The sequence below is a fragment of the Cynocephalus volans genome, chromosome 5, assembly GCF_027409185.1.
Source record: "Cynocephalus volans isolate mCynVol1 chromosome 5, mCynVol1.pri, whole genome shotgun sequence".
In the NCBI taxonomy this organism is placed as follows: domain Eukaryota; kingdom Metazoa; phylum Chordata; class Mammalia; order Dermoptera; family Cynocephalidae; genus Cynocephalus; species Cynocephalus volans.
This window is the reverse complement of record NC_084464.1, coordinates 38,387,240-38,405,792: the sequence shown is the minus strand read 5'-3', so window position 1 is coordinate 38,405,792 and position 18,553 is coordinate 38,387,240. Positions and strand designations below refer to the sequence as shown.

Sequence of the window (18,553 nt, the reverse complement as noted above, 5' to 3'; positions counted from 1 at the left end):
GTGAAAGGGAAGGGAAGGGGAGTCACAGAGCTGATTAAAATCTGTGACCGTTTTTCTTTCTACTCTCAAAAAGGGGTTCTCGTGGAAGCCCTGTCTATTCTGGGTGAGGTTTTACAAATACATTTTAGGATATGTATTCCACATTAAACCAGTAAAGCAACTGCCTGAGGTTCCTAAGTATTTTTTTTAAAGAAGTTTGGACTATGTCTCCTTTGATTTTCTAAAAGTTCAGTTTGAATACAAATGGATACTTCTAAAACAGGAATAAATTATATTCTCATCCCAGGAGTACAGTGTGGGGTGAGCAGTATGGGATAGGGAATGTTTGAGGATAGGGCAAGTGAGGGAGAACACTGGACCCATGAAATGATGGAGGAAGAGACCTTTCTGTCTGCTCCCCCAGGTGCAGACCCTCGGTCCGTAGAAGGTAGAATGCTAAGTTGACTTTTTTTTCCTCTTGTGCCTCTCTCTGCCTAAGAATCTTCTGAGCCAATGGGTTTCACCTAGGTAGTATTCCTAAAGAATTTTCTGAAGTTTCAGCCCCTAGATTAACTGAATCTGTCCTTCCACCCATCTGCAGCTTACTCAGTGGAGGATGTCTTGGATAGTTTAGAGTGAGGACACCTGCCTTTTGATACTGGTCTGACCACATACTGTGTGTCTTTAACCAAATCACTTCATTTCTCTTGACATCTGTTTCCTCATCTTTGAAAAGAGGGGACTGGAGTAAATGTTAATAGTCACTTCTCATCCTAAAGTTCGATTACATTTTCCTCTTGGCCTCTTCCCAGAATAAAACCTGTGTGGTCTCCTGATTTATAGGCCTGTGTGCATATTCATTTTTAAATAATCTAGAATTACATCTGTGGGAATGTGATTATGTGGATATTATTACATAAGTATTGAACCCAGTTAGTAGGAAGACACTAAAACCAGTATGAAAATATAAATGGAGGTGGACCTGGGAGTGACAATGACAGAAGGTGGGTAATGGAGTATATGGTGGTCACATTTTGCTTAAAGTGAGTATACTGATAATAGACGTGTCTGATGTTCAGAATTTCCATCTAAGAGAGAATGGTTGGTGCTCTTTTTGTCATGATCCTCTGTGAAAATTGCAGAGAGACCGAAAATTAAGAAAAGTTGGTTTTTAGCTTAATCGTGAGAAATATATTGTGGTGCAATACTGCATACACTATTTTAGTGTGAATGTAATTTTGAATTTGGAGATCTTGTGGTATGATAAGAAGTAAGTCTGATTTTGATGATTTCTCAGCAGGTGGCATACATATGAGATGATTTTCCCACTGTTTTGTCAAACTTTGGAGACACATTCTGTCTTTCTGGGCAGCAGGGCTGTTTGAATTGCATTCAGGTCAGACCCTTTACGAGGGGGCCTATTCTTAACCCTCCCTTGGGGCAAGAGAGGAGAAAGTCGGCAGCTTGCTGAACACCAGGGCCTTCAAGCAGAATACATAGGGTCTCCCTTCAGGAGCCACGGTTTCCAAAGATCGCCCATGCTTTTGTTTTGTTTTGTTTTTGGCAGATCTCCCTTAATATTAGTGTTATAAATATTGGGCTCTAACCCATTTTTTTGGTTTTTTGATTTTTGTTTTTAATTACAAGGTATTATCATTAAAGATTTTCAAATATTTCCTCCTCCTAGAAAAGTACAGTTAGTTTGAAAAGGTGGCTTCACTTACCTAAACCATGGGCCAGTTATCTTTATAGTAGTAGAAATGGAGTCACCACCCAAAGAGAGGCTGAGGGTAGGTAGTCATTGGCACTGTGACCTTTTTGTAAGGAATTGGGCCCTCATGGGGCAACAGCCTCCTATGCCTGCCTTCCCTGGTGAGCCCATGCCATCAGGCCCGGGGATGTGTCTTGGACCGTATAGAATGGTAGTGCTTTGGCCAGGTTCATTCTAATGAAGTTTCTTCCTTCTGTTTTATTTTGTTTCGGTTCCATTATTGGGACAAAGAAAGGCAAGTTTAGAGGCTGCTTTCAACAATCAGACAGACTTATTTATTAGGTAAAGACCATGGGCAACATCTGTCCTGGAAGCTAGAAAAATACAATGCAAGTGGAAGGTGCGAGCCTGCATACATTTGCAGTCCCCTGGCAAGATAAGCCACAAGTATGCAGGACAATGCTCAGGGGCAGATACAAACAGGTACAATCAGTCCACTGTGCTGAGCACAATGATGCAGCATTCAGGGGATCCTGAGGAGAAGCAACATGTAGGAAAGGCAGGTGGGGAGACAGTGACCAGCAGTGTGGTGGCATGGTGTGGAAATGGGTGGCAGTTGAAGTTAATCAGAGGTGTGTTTGAGGAGAATGGACTCTGGAATGAGGGCTGAGGGGGGATGAGGCTGAGACAGTGGCTGATAAAGTGGTGATATCACTGAAGGATGATTCCTGGAAATGCCTTTGAAATGGAGAGATGCTAGATCAAAAGGAAGGGAAGAACTGGAAACTTGCGGAGTCAACAGGGTGAGGTTGGAATGACCTCCAGGCAAGGGAGAAACAGGAGGGTGCAGAGAGAGGAACAAGATCTGAGGCATGGCTGTACAGACAACCTTCGAGTTTTGTCCAAAATTCTCTCCTCTGTCACACTTTCTGTCCAACCCCCCAGCCCTGCTTATCCCAGCTCCTCTCTATTCCCCCTTGCCCACAGCTCAGCTCCCACAGAAGGAGGGCCAGTGTCCTCCCCCCTATAGGAAATGGCTTGGAACATTTGAGACATAGGCTGTGAAACTCTTAAGAGCAGTCCAGGTGTTCATCATCGGTCTGGGTTCACCTCACTTTCCTCCATCATTGCTGTTCTCTCCAAGTTCCCTTATGAGATTTCAGCCTGGGATTATTCCTTCATTAGCAACCATTGGGTTTTCTGCTTGCCTAAAACCTGTTCCTCCACATACCCCTATTCTGGACACCAAGACACTTCTGTCAAAGCCCCATGCCAACCTAATCCCATCTCAATCCCTAAATTGTCATTTGGGTGTGCTCCAAGTCCTTCCTTACAGATTCTGGCCTTAAGGGATAGGAGAACACTAGAAGCAGATTAAGAGTCACCTCTCCATCCCCCAAATATTGGTACAGAAACAGACCAGGAAAGTCCTACCCCCCTCCCTCTCCAGCAGCAGCAGCAGCAGCAGCACAACCTTCCCAAGTAAATTAATCACTACCCAACAGGGAGAAACAGTGGTTGGGTGAAGCTGGCAACCAAAGTCTCAGGGGGTGATGGAGGAGAGGGGTTAGAGCAAAGGAAAAGAGCTGAGCTGGGATATTCCTTAAGGTGCCCCTTGGTTGGGCTGGGTAGGGATTAGTTTAGAATGGAGAGTGTCTGTATCCCCAGAAGCCGAGTCCTCCCCCATGAGGGACAATGGGATATCCTTAGAAAGATCCTGGGCGTTAGCAATTACTGTGACCCCCTCAGGCCCATCAGCAATTGGGCAGATGGTCAGGGGCTTTTTACCACAGGACCATAGACAGAAGAAGGGCCGCAGGGGGCCAGAGAAAGAGATGTTGGGGAAAGTATAGATATGGGATCCATCAGTCATGTTGTAGAAGGAGATGTCTCCTAATTCATAGTTCAGGAAAATCCCAACCCGGTGGGGGGCTCCTGCCAGTGCAAGAGGGGTGCGGAGAGGGGTGAGGGCCCAGTATCCATTCCCATACAACTCCACAGCCCAGAACCCATTCTCAGGAGTCATGGGGTCAAATCCTTTCCTCATCACGTTCTCCCTACACACACCGATCGCCCAGTCCGTCCTGTCTCCCACCTCCACCTCCCAGTAATGTCTTCCAGAGGCGAAGGCCTCACGGCCCAGCACACAGGGCCACGAGTCAAATCTTTCTGGTTTCTCAGGAAGTTTCTGACGTGAATCTTCCAGTCGAACAGACTTTAAATCCTCATACAGAAAGAGGTGGGGATGGGCTGTGTCTGGATCCAGAGTCACGTCAACTGGAGACAGAGAGAGAGTAAGTGTGACCATCAGAGAATGTCAGAGGTTACAGGACCTGTCCTTCCTTCTTCAAAGAAATAGGGCACTGTTCTAGGAGCTGACAGGTCTCCTCAGGGGGAGAGCTGCTTGGCCTGCTAGGGTTCTCCATTCCCCCAGGCTCCCTCCCTCATCAGCAGCCACAAGGTGATATAACTGTCCCCACTGCCTACTGGGATCCTGTCAGAGGGGCTTGTCTCCTAGCCATCATCCAAGGGCCTTCTATGTGCCTCAGGAAAAGTATTGAGGCCATTTTCTATCACCTCTCCCCTTTCTATCCTCATCAGTAAAGTTTGTTAGTGTTTTCATTTCCAAGTATCATAGGACTTTGAATCTTGGGGATAGAGCCTCAGAGCCCTTTAGAAGTTCAGAGCCACTGACCTGTATGCAATGTAGCCTTTTTCCATTCTGCAATGAAGGAAAGAGATAGTCATTGACAGGTTACATAAGAGAGGGAAAACCTTGTGGGTGAAATAGCGACAAGAAGACAGAACTTACTGAGCTCTTCCAGGAGTTTCTCTGGAAAACAAAAAATACCTCAATGGCTTTCTATAGAGGACATGAGGGAGGGGACAAAACTGGTGTGGGAAACACACAAAGGACAAACTGTTTAATTCATGACTCCTGATTACTGAAACATTATCAATAAATCAAAAACAAAAAATTTGTTTTGTTTAGTTTCCTAAGAAACATGCAGGAAGTTCCTACTGGCTTGGGATTAGATCTTCAATAATAAGAGGGTTACTGAGAAACTGAGTTAAAAGTGGGGGTAGGGGCTGAGGGTGGGTAGTGAGTAAAATCAGGTCTACTATCTCAATTAGAATTGGTTTTAACTCTGTCTGTGCCTCAAAACTGTTCTTTATATTGGGTATCTGTGACTTCATAAGCCTTATAATTTCTTCCAACTTTCATAACTCTAGAAACAAATTGTCTTCCTGTTGGAAGTCATCCTGAAGGACTTAGATCAAACCCTTCTCTGAAGCGTTCTCAACAGGTAGCCTTTGTGAATTCTATGACTTACCTTTAGGGCTCATTTCATTATTCCTCTCTCTGGATCTTTCCTTGTATAGTCTCCAAGTGAAAAATATGGACCCAATGGTGAGAAGCCCTAGGACCATCAGGGTGACAGCCACAGCCACAATCCAGGGAGTCAACCTTGGGAAGAAGGGAGCTAAAACAAAATCCCCAAGAACATTGGTTGAGAAACTCTGAGCAAACCCAGCTTCTCTCCTGATTCCAAAGGGATATGGAAGAGGGGATGACCCAGGCCATTCCCATCCCTCCCATGGCAATAGTCACTCCAATGCTACTCTAAACTTTTTGGAAAATTTTGATCTTGAGCAGGAGAGAGCAGAGAGAGAGGATGGAGAGTGATTTGGGGACAGGACCTATGAAATAAAGAACATAATGGACCAATTCATGGTATTATAGAAATTCCTCCTTATCTGTCAGTGCAGAATGGGAACCAAGGGGATGAGGGAGGTAAATAAGGAAGGGGAAATGTTACCTGTGTGTGTGACAGAATGGGACTCAGTGGCCAGAGAATAAAGAAAGGTTCCTGCCTGAATCAGAGGTGGTATCGGGGAGAATAATAAGAGAATTTGCTTCCCTGAGGACCCTGAAAATCTAGGCAGAGCTCTAGCATGGGACAGGGAGGGGAGAAGAGAGGTTAGGGTAGAAATAGGAAGACTAGAAGAACAACTTAGTCTCCATGTTTATTCTAGGAGGGAAAGTTCTGGATCAGAAACGTCTTCAGAGACAAAGCATCTATATTTCAGATATATCTTTTAAAATGGAAAATCTGAAATTTCTATGAGATCTAGGTAGAGTTTATGCTTTCAGAATCTTTACTTTTCTAATAAAGCTGGTGGGGCTCCCTTAAGTCAGTGAGCAGGAGCTTAGGTGGCGGAAGTAGATGTGTGCCATGAGGTTACATCTGGGCAGGGGTCCCATGTCGTGTGACTCTGAAGCTGTGTTGACATAAGAGCCCAGCACTGGTTCCACTGACCTGGAATGGAAATCCCCATTTCCTTCTCCTGCCCAAGAAGGAGGTTCTGGATGCAGCAGGACACGTTCTCCACGGAGGTGTCTGTGATGATCAGTGAAGCAGCCACCGTGAACAGGCCTTCTTTATCAGGATTCCTGGACTCGGATGTGGATGGAAACTTCTGTCCCTTGGGAGTTCTCCAATGCACTTGGGGCTCTGGGTACCATCCCACTGAGGTGCACTCCAGCTGGATCTCCCCACTTTTTTGAACTTCCATATGGATGTGAGGGTCAGAGCCCAGAGCTATGGAGAGACAAGCTGGCCTTAATCTTTTAGTGGATACCTTTCTTGGAACCTTATAACCATAGGGCTACATAGTTTGAGAAAGGGGTGGGGGGGGGAGAGAGAGAAGTAGACTGGAAATAGGAGAGACTCATCTCTATATTTTATTACATAAGGAAACTGAGTTATCAATAAAAGGAATTTCATATACCTATCAAAGAGGGATGCCTTATTGGGATCTAGCCTTTGAAATGTGGGCTGGAGTTTGATGGGCAGACACAGGGACTTCTTCAGCCAGCAGGAACAGTAAAACCAATGGTTTAGAAGTGGATTAGTGGTCTAGGCTGGGAGTGCCAGAGCTGGGAGAGAGGTCTGTGGTTGGAGGTATTTGGGGAAGAGGAGGAAAACTAGGTTTGGATATTTAAGGATGAACCGAGAAGAAATATCTTTGAGGAGGAGGACTGGAGGTTCTTTGCCCTGAGATTGTAGTCTCCTTTACCAGTGATGCTGATTCAGGAATTTTCTTAAATGGTTTCAACCCCATCTTTCCTCAACCAATTATGCCCTAATGTAAATCAACATAAAGCTGCTTTTCCTGCCTGTTCAGCCTAATTCTTTCTAACAATTCCACAGGGTACAAAAAAACATTGAGCTGCAGAAAAGAGTCCTAAACCACATGACCCCAACAATTGGTTTAAATCCATATTCTAAGTTTATGTATATATACAAGAGTGTACAGTCTTTTCATGGAAGGGGCTGCCACTTTCAGCAGATTCTCAAAGGTGCCATCACTCATAAAAGGTAACAATGACAGTTTTATGCCATCAAATCTCTAGGTTTTTATAATCAACTTCTTCTTTAAAAAACAAAACGAGAGGTACACATGATGTTGCACAGGGGGTGCCCTGTTATGAAGTGGAGACCCAGATTTCACCAAAGTATTTTTCAAACTTTGTTTTAATATATATATGAAAGGCAGTATATTTGTATATTGCATGGTTTTGATCAGTCTAAGGCACAGTGATAATACTTACAAATATATAATACTTTTAGAATTAACAAAGCAGTTTCTCATACATTGCCTAATTTATTTCATTCTTGCAAAATCATCCTGGATAAATGCTTCCCCAGTTTTACAGTAGGACACATGGCTCAGAAAGAGATTTGCTTGATACTATTCACTAGTACGTGGGAAAGTCAGCCCTTCATGCATACTTTCCTCCTGAATGCTTACCAGTTTCCTTACTGTTTTGCCCTGGAATTTGGCTTGAAGCAAAAAAGGAAACAAAAGTGAAGTATTTTCCAGGTGGATCAAAATGTTAACAAACAGCCTCTGATCTTAGAAAATCAGTCCTTAGAGACTGATCAATAACGCAGCCTGAGAGTATATGGGATGTTTACCACTTCCTTAGTGTAGTGATGGAAAACAGACACAACTAAGATATTCAGTTCTGGGACTTGAGCAAGTAAATTGTGTTGTATAAAAGAATGTTATATGGCCATTACATCTTACATTTATTTAATTAATTTCATGGGGAAATACTTATGCTATTATTGAGGGGGAAGGGCAAGAGATAAGTGAAATAGAGCTCTACAAGAAAGACGTTTCTCTGGTCTCTTCCTGCTCTCACCTCAAACCTCCTCCTCACTTATCTCCTACAATAAGTCTGCCAACCCCCTCCAACCTCAAAGGGATTTCAGGAATGAATCTGATGGTTTCCACAGTAAATCCATCCAAAAGTATATACTACATGGGAGTCACCAGAGAAGGTCAAAACCCATCTACTCACCAGCCACCTTCAGATGCATGATGGCCTCTTCATAGCTTCCATCCTCCCTGAAAAAGCATCGGTATGCACCATCATCAGAGACCTTGACACCATGAATCCTCACAGCAACGCGCCCCTCAGTGATGTCATCCTGCACCAGCGTCACCCTGCCTCGGTACTCAGGCATCTGCTCTCCCTGCTGCTCTCGCCCATCCTGGTGCACCAACACAGCCGGCGAGACCTTCTTCCGGAACCACCTCAGTTCCATGTGCTCAGCACTCACGTTCGGGGACAGGTGACAGGGCAGTTCGGCGTCTTCACCCACCAAGGCCAGAATGGGCTCCAGAGGTCCGATCACATCAAATCGAGCTGCCACAAAACAAGCAGTCATATGGGATGTGGAGATGGGAATTGAGGACTGACATAGGTCCAGACTCCTGTTAAAATGTAGAGTCCCTTGCGCTATGTCTTATAACTTTGACAGCCTGAAGGAGTCCAAATGGACCCCAGTGGAGGTCGACAGGGAGAACGGGATGGGATCACTTACATTTACTGAGACCTTTCACCCTTGCAGTCCGGAGAGAGGGAAGGTAGACCCACCTGAATCCAGCTTAGGCAGCTGCAGAAGAATGAGAATGAGCAGGCCTGGGAGGCAGGAGTTTGGGAAAACTGCCATCTCCGACCTGTCTGGGCTAGCAGGATACTGGTGTGAGTCCGTCAGGAGCTGCAACCTAGGAGATGAATGGACAGGAGCTAACTATGGGCTCTGAAGACTCTCTGCTCTTCACCGTCCTCCCTGCAGTTCTTTCCATCCTGGAGAGCTCTGGGCATTTGCATGCGAAGCCCTCTCTGTGCCTCCTCCTCAGTGGGGATTTTCAGTCTGCACCGCAATCAGCACCATCCCACCCACCTCCCTAAGTTTGGCTAAGCAGGTATAAAACAACAGACTGGGCCCTGAAATCCTAAAAGAGACATAAGAGAAGGAAGGCAGGGTACCCATTTGTGGGTTGCACATAAACGAACAAATCTTAGAATCACTGCACTAAAGGGAGGAGTCTGAAGGAGAGAGCTTTGCAGGTACTTCACAGTTTGTGGAAAGATAGAATTAAAAGATAATAGACAGAAGATAAAAAAAAAAATCTTTCCATGAACTTTTTGAAGACCCCTGGTGTGCCCTCCTGTCCACTCACTGTCTCAGAGGGGCTGAGAGTAATCACACATACTGACCCCGGTGATCTTGGAGGAAAAGGCACAAGGAGCCACTGCTACCGAGTGAGAAAGCGGCTGTGGCCCCAGCAGCAAAAGTTAAAAGCCAGCAGGAGAAGGAAGGGGAAGTGCTCTCTGGAAAGCCTGCCCCCAGGTAGCCTGGTGTATTTACTTTGAAAAAAAAGAGAAAGTTTTCTAGAGATGGACAACTGTGGATTTATGGTCTTCAACTCACAGTTCAGAATATACACTGACGAGCTGGACTAAATAACAGGGAACAGAGAGAAAGGAAGAGGGCCAAGGAACACTAAAATGAGATGTGAGCCCTTCAGCCAGTTAATTTGCCTCTGCAAGCCTCAGTTCTTTTGGGAATAATGTTAATAATACCTTCCTTGGAGAAGTGTTAGGAGGATTAAATGAGATTAAGCAGGTAAAGCACTTAGCACATGGTAGGGACGCAGAAGAGAGTAAGTTGTTTTTCTATTATTTCTGTGGGTTGAGAAATGAAAGAGCAGAGGCCAAGGTAGCAGTAGCCTGCAGCTCACCGCTGACAGCCCTGTTCCTCATCTGAGTGCCCGCTGAAGCTGCTGTGTCTGTTGGCACAAGTCCCTTGGAGGCCAACCCTAAAGGCCAGCTCATGAGGTGTGATTCAGTTCACAGGGCCCCAGTGTTGCCTCCTTGCCAAAGTGATGTCTCTCAAAGCAACTCCTGAGGCCTGCAATTCCTTACTTTGGGCTAAACCTCTTATTATGGAAAAATTAAAGAATATTTTTATAAAGTGGAAATCACCTTTAATCTACCACCTAATGATAGCCTCAATTCACATTTTGACATATTTCCTTCCAGTATTTATTTTATGCTTCTGTACATCATAAAAACAACAAGGCTTTTTGCATAATTCAAAACATGAATAGTTACATAATTGCCAAGATTGTGAAACATTTTTTTCCCTCTTATAAAGAATGGGCATCATGTTCAGTACTGTATTCTTCTGCCATTTACTGTTGAACTTTGTAGTCAGCTGCTCTTTCTTGGGGGCATACGCTATTGATATGCTGGTAATGATCAGATATGATCTGATGACATTTTAACATTATAATACTGACATAATTCCCCTATTTTCCAAACCCAAGTTAAAGTTATACACACTGTAGCACGACAGAGTTTGCATTTGTGAAGGGTGGGTGGAAAGGAGGTGAAAGGGGGATGGTATAGAGAAGGTAGTGAATTTCTGCGTGGGGAGGTTAAATGTGCCCTGGGGAGAAAGAGGCTGAGATCTGGTGGACTGGTGACATCTCTGAGTCATATTCTTGGAAATACTTTTGAAATAAAGAGTTCCTAGAACAAAGAAGAAGGGTGACAGGGAACTTATGGGAGCCAATAAAGTGATTTTGGATTGAGCAAGGGAGAGATAGAATTCAGGGAAGGAATCAGGGTTATGTGGACCACTCTCTGAGTTCTGCCCAGAATGTATCCCATTGCAGTCTCTAAACTACCTTCCACCCTGCCATCTTAACATTTCTCTCTTCCTGTTACCTGGTGGGGCAGATCCACCCAAAGCAGGGCTAACTTCCCCCACCGAAGAACAGGCTATGGAAAACGTGAAAATGCAGGACTTTGGTGTTTTAGGAATAGTCTATGAATTCATTTTTGTCCTGATTTCATCCTGCTTTCATCTTGTCACAGCTGTCACTCAATGTTTCCTTATAAGACCTTGTCTTAGTTTGGCTTGCCCCAAGAGCAGACCCTGTGACCAAGATTTTTGGATGCAAGAAATTTATTTTGGCTGTGATCCCAGAAAACACTGTGGGGAAGTAAGGAAATGAGACAGGGAAGAGTCAATAAAGGGTGTGTTTATACCTAGGCTACCTTTATGGGCAACATTGCTGGGGACTCTCTAAGTGATTAAGTGGAACTGGAAACCCCCAAACTCAGAATTGTCACTAAAGGGTGAGAAATCTGAAATCCTGTCCCTCATTGGCTCAGGGGCTTGTGTGGTAACATTCTCAGGCAAAAGATGCAGAAAATTATCTGCATTGGGAAACTGTCTGCAGGTGACCATGCAGAAGGAGAGAGAGAGGGAGAGAGAGGGAGAGAGAGAGAGAGAAGGAGGGAGAGAGATTGAGAGTAGATGAACGGGAGAGATTCAGAAGGCAACTCTCTTTGCTAAAGAAATGGGACACTATGCTAGAAATTGCCAGGTATCCTCAAGAGAACTTTTTCCAGCATGCTCACTGGTCTCCACTTCCAGCTCCAGACCCCTGTGCCCGATCCCCACCCCCACCCCCAAACACACACTCCCTTAACTCCCTCCCTAATTCTTAGACACAGTTAGTGTGCCTTCAGGCGATTTGGGGAAAAAGGAGTGGGTCAGCTAACGTTGTGGTCAAATGGCAAGAGACCTGCTGTCTCCTAGGGAAAATGTCCAAACAGTTACCACCATCTCTTTTCTCTCCATCCTCATCACTAAAAAGCTGTCACTATTTTTCATTTTCATGTGTACTGAGGCTTTGAATCCTTGGGAGGTAAGAGCTCAAAATCCTGGAGACGTGAAGAACCACTGATCTGAACACAGTTGTGCTTTTTCCATTCTGCAGTAACAGAGGGGTTTATAAAAGCTCTATTGTTTGTGAAACAATGGGAGAAAACAATCTCAGAATTTTCCAAGCCCTTTTATGAGTTTCTTTGGAAAACAAACAAAACTAAGCCAATTGTCATTTGAGTTAAAGATGTGGGAAAGAAGATGGAATGTATCCATGAAACATACAATGAACAACTGTTCCCTTCTGTGAATACCTGATCACTGAAAAATTATCAATAAATCATGAACATGCTTTTTGTTTCAGTTTTTGTTCTTAGAAATCTGTGGAAAGTTTCTTTTGGCTTTAGATGTTAAGAGATTTTGCTGTGTCTGGGAACTGAGTCTGGGGTCATCTTTGGGGTGGGTGGAGTGCATGCTGGGAGGCTCACAGTGGGGTTCTGACTGCCTGTTGAAGTCTGCCAGCCAAAGCCACCTGCACTCCAAACACTTGAGTTTCTTGATACCTGTTACAGCAGCATGGATTCCACACACTGGTGGGTAGATTCCACACCCCCTGGGGTACTGAAAGGTGTGGCCTGTCTCAGTAAGAGTATATGGGAGGAATTTGTTATAGGATTTAAGCTTGTGTTAGGTGATTTAGGGGAGGTTCAAGGAAGCAAGGGTTTGCTCTGGATAAATGCTGTCAGAACGAAGGGGACAAGTCTGTGATTGGGTATTACAATACTTTTTAGAAGGAAGTGGGAGGAACAGAGTGGCCCAATTTTGGTAAAAAAGCAGCAGTTACTCAGGTCAGCAAGAAGAGGGGAATGTGTGGTCATTTTGTAGTTTGCACAGTGTTCTTGTTTTTGTCTGTGCTCTGGCATGATTAAAGAGTGGTCTTGTTTTTATCTCAAATCACAATCACACAATAGCCTACTTTGATTATTGGAGTTCTGTAAATTTGTTTATTTTAAGTAGGAAACACATGGCCTACCTGTGAGTGCTTGATCAGCTCCCAGCTGACGGCTGTCAGGCCTGCTTTTTCTTTTCTGTCAGAGCCCACACTGTCTTTCAGATCTAAAGGTATTTGGGGTTTTATAACCTTAATTGTCCCTTTCAATTTTGAAAAAGCTATAATCGTATTTCTAGATTTAGATGACTTTTTTTTTTTTTTTTTAAAGATGACCGGTAAGGGGATCTTAACCCTTGACTTGGTGTTGTTAGCACTACACTCTCCGAAGTGAGTGAACCAGCCATCCCTATATGGGATTGGAACCCATGGCCTTGGTGTTATCAGCACCACACTCTCCCGAGTGAGCCACATGCTGGCCCAACTTAGATGACTTTTGATTGGAAGTCATCACAAAGGATGTGAATCCAAGTTCAGGTCTAAGGTTTACGTCCCCACAAGGCATGAACACCCTGACAAGTAGCCTGACATGGTGCAACTTACCAGTAATCAAATTTATCCTTTCTCTCTCTGTTTTTCCCCCAATTCATTTCCAGAAGAAAAATATTGCCCAAGTGAAAAGTCTGAGGCCTATTGCAGCCACTGAGTAGAGAACCAATCTTAGAATAAGGGAGCTAAACAAAACACCCCAGAAAAGTTGATGAGAAACTCGGAGAAGTTCAGCTTTCTTCCTGAGTGCCTGGGGGTGGGGGCTGGGGATGACTCTGGCCCTTTCCTGTCCCTGCCGCCATCTGTCTCTACCCCAACCTTCCCACCCACAGCAAAAACAGTGGTTCTAACTCTACCCTGACCTTCTCAGAAAGGTTTTGACTTTGAGAGAGAGAAAAAGAGAGGGAGATAAACAAGAGAGAGGGCTTGTGAAATAAAGGAAAAAATTAAACAATCGGAATTGATGTTTAAATCCTTCCAAACTAATAAATAAAAGCTGGGTAAAGAATAGGGAGAAGCAGGGAAATGAATGGGGGGGAAGGGAAGTGAGCAGGAAGGGGGAATAGCACTTTTCCTCTAGGTCACAAAATCTGACACGCATGATGGAATGGGAAGGCCAGGCACTGCAGGGATCTGAACCAAGACCTTGGTGTTGTAACACTGTATTCTAACCACCTGCCCTAACCAGCCTGCCCTCCGCCCGTCTTTCTTTTCTCTGCCTTCTCAAAGTTCACATAGAATCAGAAATAAGACTGCTTCCTTGGGCACCACCCTATCCCACACACATACCCCATTTTTAAACAGACACTATTGAAGTGTTACTTTCCTTCAAGGATTGTTGTCTTTTTTTTTTTTTTTTTTTAACTTTTTACCTCCTTTAGAGGGGTATTTTTGGAGCAATATTAGTCTCTCTATAAACTGTCCCTACGTAAGGGGATAACTCTGGCAAAGATGTCACTGCTAGGTAGGTGCTGGAAGGGGGCTGAGGGGGGCTGAAGTTGTAAGAACTCAACATCAGTTCTACAACTTAGAAGTTATTGACATCTCTACAGACTTTTTCTGGGCAAGGAGGAGGTTCCAAATATAACATAACACATTCCCTAGAAAGGTGTCTTTGATGATTATCAAAGCTGCCACTGTAAATATACTTTCTTTACCAAGATTCTAAGACTCTAATGTGGATGGAAATATGTCTCCCTTGGGAGGTCCCCACTGCACCAGGGCCTCTGGGTATCATCCAAGTGAGATGCACTCCAGCCAGACCCACCCATACTTTTGAACTTCCACCCAGGTCTATGGAGAGAGAAGGTGGCCTTAGTTCTTTTATAGATTTGTGACTGAATCAAGGGAGAAGCACAGCAGTCCAGGTAAACTATGCGAGGGACCAACTAATTTGCCTATTTCATTTTTTCTCAGCAGCTGGCTCGTATGGAGATCCAAACTCATGACCTTGGTGTTATAAGGCTGTGCTATAACTAACTGAGCTACCCAGCCAGCCCTATTTGCCCATTTTATCACAGCAAACACCTGGGTGAACATCTGGGTATCAAAAATGAGATCTATATACCTCATTATATAAAGACAGGGATGTTATCTTCGGATATAGGTGTTGGGACTTCTTCTAAAGGAAGATTCACACTTGAGATGGCCTTTGAAATATGGGCAGGAGTTTGATGGGCAGAGGTGAGGGGTGCTCTCCCAGCCAGAGGGAACAATATGATGAATGGTTTAGTGGTGGAGATTTGGTCTAGGTTGGCTGCTCCAGAGATGGGAGGGAGACATATGGTTAGAAATACTACTGGAAGGCTTTAAGAAGGTAGAACTTGACTGGATCTTGAATGATGGTGTGAATTACTGACCTCAATTCTTTATCCCTACCTGAATCCTCATCCTTGATATGACCTTATGAACAAAGTGTATTTCCCCCTCTTCTTGACTTTGCATTTGGCCATGTAAATCACATGGTTTTGGCCAACGGCATGTGAGTGAAAGTGAAAATATGCCCTTTGAAGACCTCTTAAGAGGTCTTATTACTGAACCCAAGTCCGACTGCCTGCCCCTGCAGAAAACCCTGGCTTGTTTGCCAAAGTCTTTTACCCCAGGGCATTGAGCTCCTGGTTCGGTCTCGCCAAAATTCTTGTTACTGAACTCAAATTCAGCTTCCTTCCCCCAAACATAAAAAAAAAAAAAAAAAAAAAAACCCAATCAGATTGTTGATGGAATAGGAAGTCAGCTCTTATTCAGGAATATTGGTGACTTGAGGAGAGACGTTAGGCTAACTCATCTCTCCAGTAAACCTGAAGAATGGCCAGACTAAAACCATCTCAAAGCCTCAGATTTACTGAGGGTTTTTAAAGAGAGGATTGAAGGAATGGAATGTGGGATGAAAAGCAGGAGGGAAGGCGACATGAATTGTGGGGGCTCCATGCAAGGAGCAAGAGGTAAGTTCACATCAAGGTTTCATTTGGTGTCTATTCTCGTCCTTAATGTTATCTTAGGATACTGCTGGATTTTGATTTGCTTCAGGGTGGAATCAGCACAGCTTCCTTAATATCTTTCATGATTTCTCAGGATCTGCATAGTACAGGTCTTGTGGCAAGTTTGCAACTCCAGACTGACTGGCAAACAACTTTATATTTATGTAAATAACATCATCTTGCCCCGTAACCAGGGCAAGGTTCAAAACATCAAATAATCATGGGAAAAGAGGGAACTCAGAGAAATGCATGCTAAGAAAAAAGCTGTGTCACTTTTTTTTTTTCTAAAGCTCGTGCAGTTTTAGGTCCCAACATGGCTTCAGTCCTGCTCACTCCAACAGTCTTGCATGTTTCCACTCACCCTCCTGTTAGCACCATAAGAAGAACCTGCTCTGAACAGCCCTCTAGTCCTAGGATAGGAGACAAGTGGAACAGAGTTGTCCCAGACAACTCATAGACCTGTCATGAGAAGCTGAGTTATCCAGCCATTGCAACTTGAAGCAGAAAAGCCCAGCTGAGCCCAGACTCGATCAGCCACACTCAGCTGGCACCCAGACATATGAACAACAAATTATTGTTGTTTTAAGTAGTGAATTTGGGGTGACTTGTTCATCAGCAATAGCTACCCAATAGAAAAATTGGTACTTAGAAATGAGGTGAAACCATATTAAAAGAGAAAATACATAGCATTGACTTTGGATAGGTAGGAGCTGAGTTAATTGTAATAGGAGGCTAAAAATGGCAAGGAAACTTACAGAAGATGTGGTATAATATGAAATATATTTGGCCTTTGTCCTTGGTTCCTATCACAGAACAAAAACCCTAAGTGATTGGAGTGTCTTTTGTTATTGATAGTGAGCCTCTTTGATAACATCTGAGTTATACCATTGAGGTGATTTAAGGTAGGGCCCCTAAGCCTCAGGAAGGGGACAGTCACCAGAAAGACCAAGTGATTAGGGGTTTAGAGGGTTGGACCTTTCAGCCTCACATGCTAACCTTCAGGAAAGGGCATGGGGATTTGAGACTAAGCTCTATAAAAACTCTTGAACAAGATTTGATGAGCTTCCAGGTTGCTAAACATGTGGAGGTGCTGGGAAGACTGTGCTCCCGGAGAGGGTGTGGAATCTCCACCCCCTTCTCCCATATCCTGCCTTATCCATCTCTTCTTCTGGCCTTTCATCTGCATCCTTTGTAATATCCTTTATAATAAACCAGTAAAAGTGTTTCCCTGAGTTCTGTGAGCCGCTCTAGAAAATTAATTGAACCCAATGACAGAGTCATGGAAACCCTTGTTTGTAGCCGTTGGGTCAGAAGTATGAGTGGCTTGGACTTGCAATTGGGATCTGAAGTGAGGGCAGTCTTGTGGAACTGAGCCCTCAACCTGTGGCATCTGACACCATCTCCAGGTAGAATTGAATTGAATTATAGGATACCCAGTTGGTGTCCACCAGAGAATTACTTGGTGTGTGGGGCAGAGGCAGGGGGCATACCTTTGGTCACAAAAGTGTTCTGTGTTGAGTGTCTGAGTAGAGGAAAAGAAAAAAATGGTGTGTTTTATTCCTTCTGGGAAGGCTAGAAGAAATGGCAACCTGTGTTATGTCATCACCAAACATTTGTTCAAACCGTTGCCTGCAGAACTTGAGAGACATAAAATGCATTTAATGAACTCTTTTCCATTTATTTATTTATTTATTTTTATTGAATCATAATTGATTATACATATTTTGGGGGTTCAATGTTGACATATGTTGATCAAATCAATATTACTAGCATATATAGTGTTACAAATCATACTTATTCTTTATGCCCTTTGTCCAATCTCTCCCCCTCCTGCTCCCCCCTCTAATTACCTTAGATTTCATCTCTCCTTCTGAAAGAGTAGTGGTTACTCTGTTGATTTTTTTGCCTAGATGATCTGTCCAATGATGAAAGGTGTGTTCGGGTCCCCCAATATTATCATAGAGCAGATGCTTCTTCTGTCACTCTGAAATGGGATTTGTGGAGAGAAACATCCTCTTCTTTTCTTTGATCTCTGCTGTTGTCTCTCCTTGTGTCAATGCACTCCAGTGGCTGGCAGACCATCTGCATGGTGGTTGTGACATCCAGCCACTTTCACGATAGCCATGGTTACTGTGTTGGCTGTGGTGGGCCACCCACATGGAGGTGATGTTTTTGGCATGCTCCTTGGTGCTGGTGGTGTGCCTGGTTGTGGAAGGGGGGGTCCGGCTCCCAGCTTAATGTACCAGGTGGCCCCGAGGTGCTGGCAGTGTGCCTGGTTGTGGGTGGGGGCATTTAATGAACTTTTGAATTTATGCAAAGAGGTTTCCAGGCAGAACGTTGGAAGTGTGAGTTGGTTCCTTTTAGTTGCATATGATAAGGCACTACAAGAAAGAGATGGGCTCAGAAAAGAAACTGGCAAGGTTTTAAGTAGAATTTAGAAGATAGAGAGCTTAGAACTTTTGGGGTTGGAAAATAAAACTGTTTTTCATCTACAGACTCTCCAGCCAGCAATGGATATAGTCTGGGAGTTAAGATTAAATCCAGGGACTGCCGAGTAAGCCATGGCCTCAGGCTAAAGATCAAATGAAAGATGTGGCTGTAACATACCTATTCAAATCCCCTAAAAGCAATAAGGTAGTATACAAGAGGGTGTCTAGGGAGCCTAAGTGTGTGGACTCATAACAGCCTAATATGCCCAAAATGCCACAAATAAGAGTTAGAGAGCCATTTCTGTAAAACAATTTGAGTGCTGCTTTTGACATGTGAGTGAACTAAAGTTAAATACAAAGAAATTCACAAAGTTTTGGGAAAACCGTATTGACAAAGTCAGCCTACATTAAAAGAGACTAAGATCGTTTGGGGCCCCCAAATTCCTAAAGCCATGAAGCAGGCTGAAAAAGTTACTCAG

At 44.0% G+C, this 18,553-nt stretch overlaps 1 protein-coding gene across 1 annotated transcript; it reads right to left on the bottom strand.

The window, feature by feature from the left end:
* Positions 1-3,293: 3,293 nt before the first annotated feature.
* Positions 3,294-8,718, bottom strand: BTN1A1 (butyrophilin subfamily 1 member A1). The gene is made up of 7 exons (XM_063096707.1): positions 8,643-8,718; positions 8,064-8,411; positions 6,013-6,294; positions 5,026-5,175; positions 4,503-4,523; positions 4,386-4,412; positions 3,294-3,967 (listed from the first exon to the last, which is right to left on the bottom strand). Exons 1-7 carry the CDS (start codon positions 8,716-8,718, stop codon positions 3,294-3,296), a joined length of 1,578 nt encoding a protein of 525 aa, XP_062952777.1.
* Between the last annotated feature and the right edge of the window lie 9,835 nt (positions 8,719-18,553).

Bases quoted from the DNA above. Each gene is read 5' to 3' on its own strand.
- BTN1A1 (XM_063096707.1), bottom strand. From the start codon at position 8,718: ATGGCAGTTTTCCCAAACTCCTGCCTCCCAGGCCTGCTCATTCTCATT. The intron at 8,412-8,642 runs GTGGGTCTACCT...GTTTTGTGGCAG, and splicing joins GCTGCCTAAGCTGGATTCAG to CTCGATTTGATGTGATCGGA. The intron at 6,295-8,063 runs GTGAGTAGATGG...GTCTCTCCATAG, and splicing joins CATGCATCTGAAGGTGGCTG to CTCTGGGCTCTGACCCTCAC.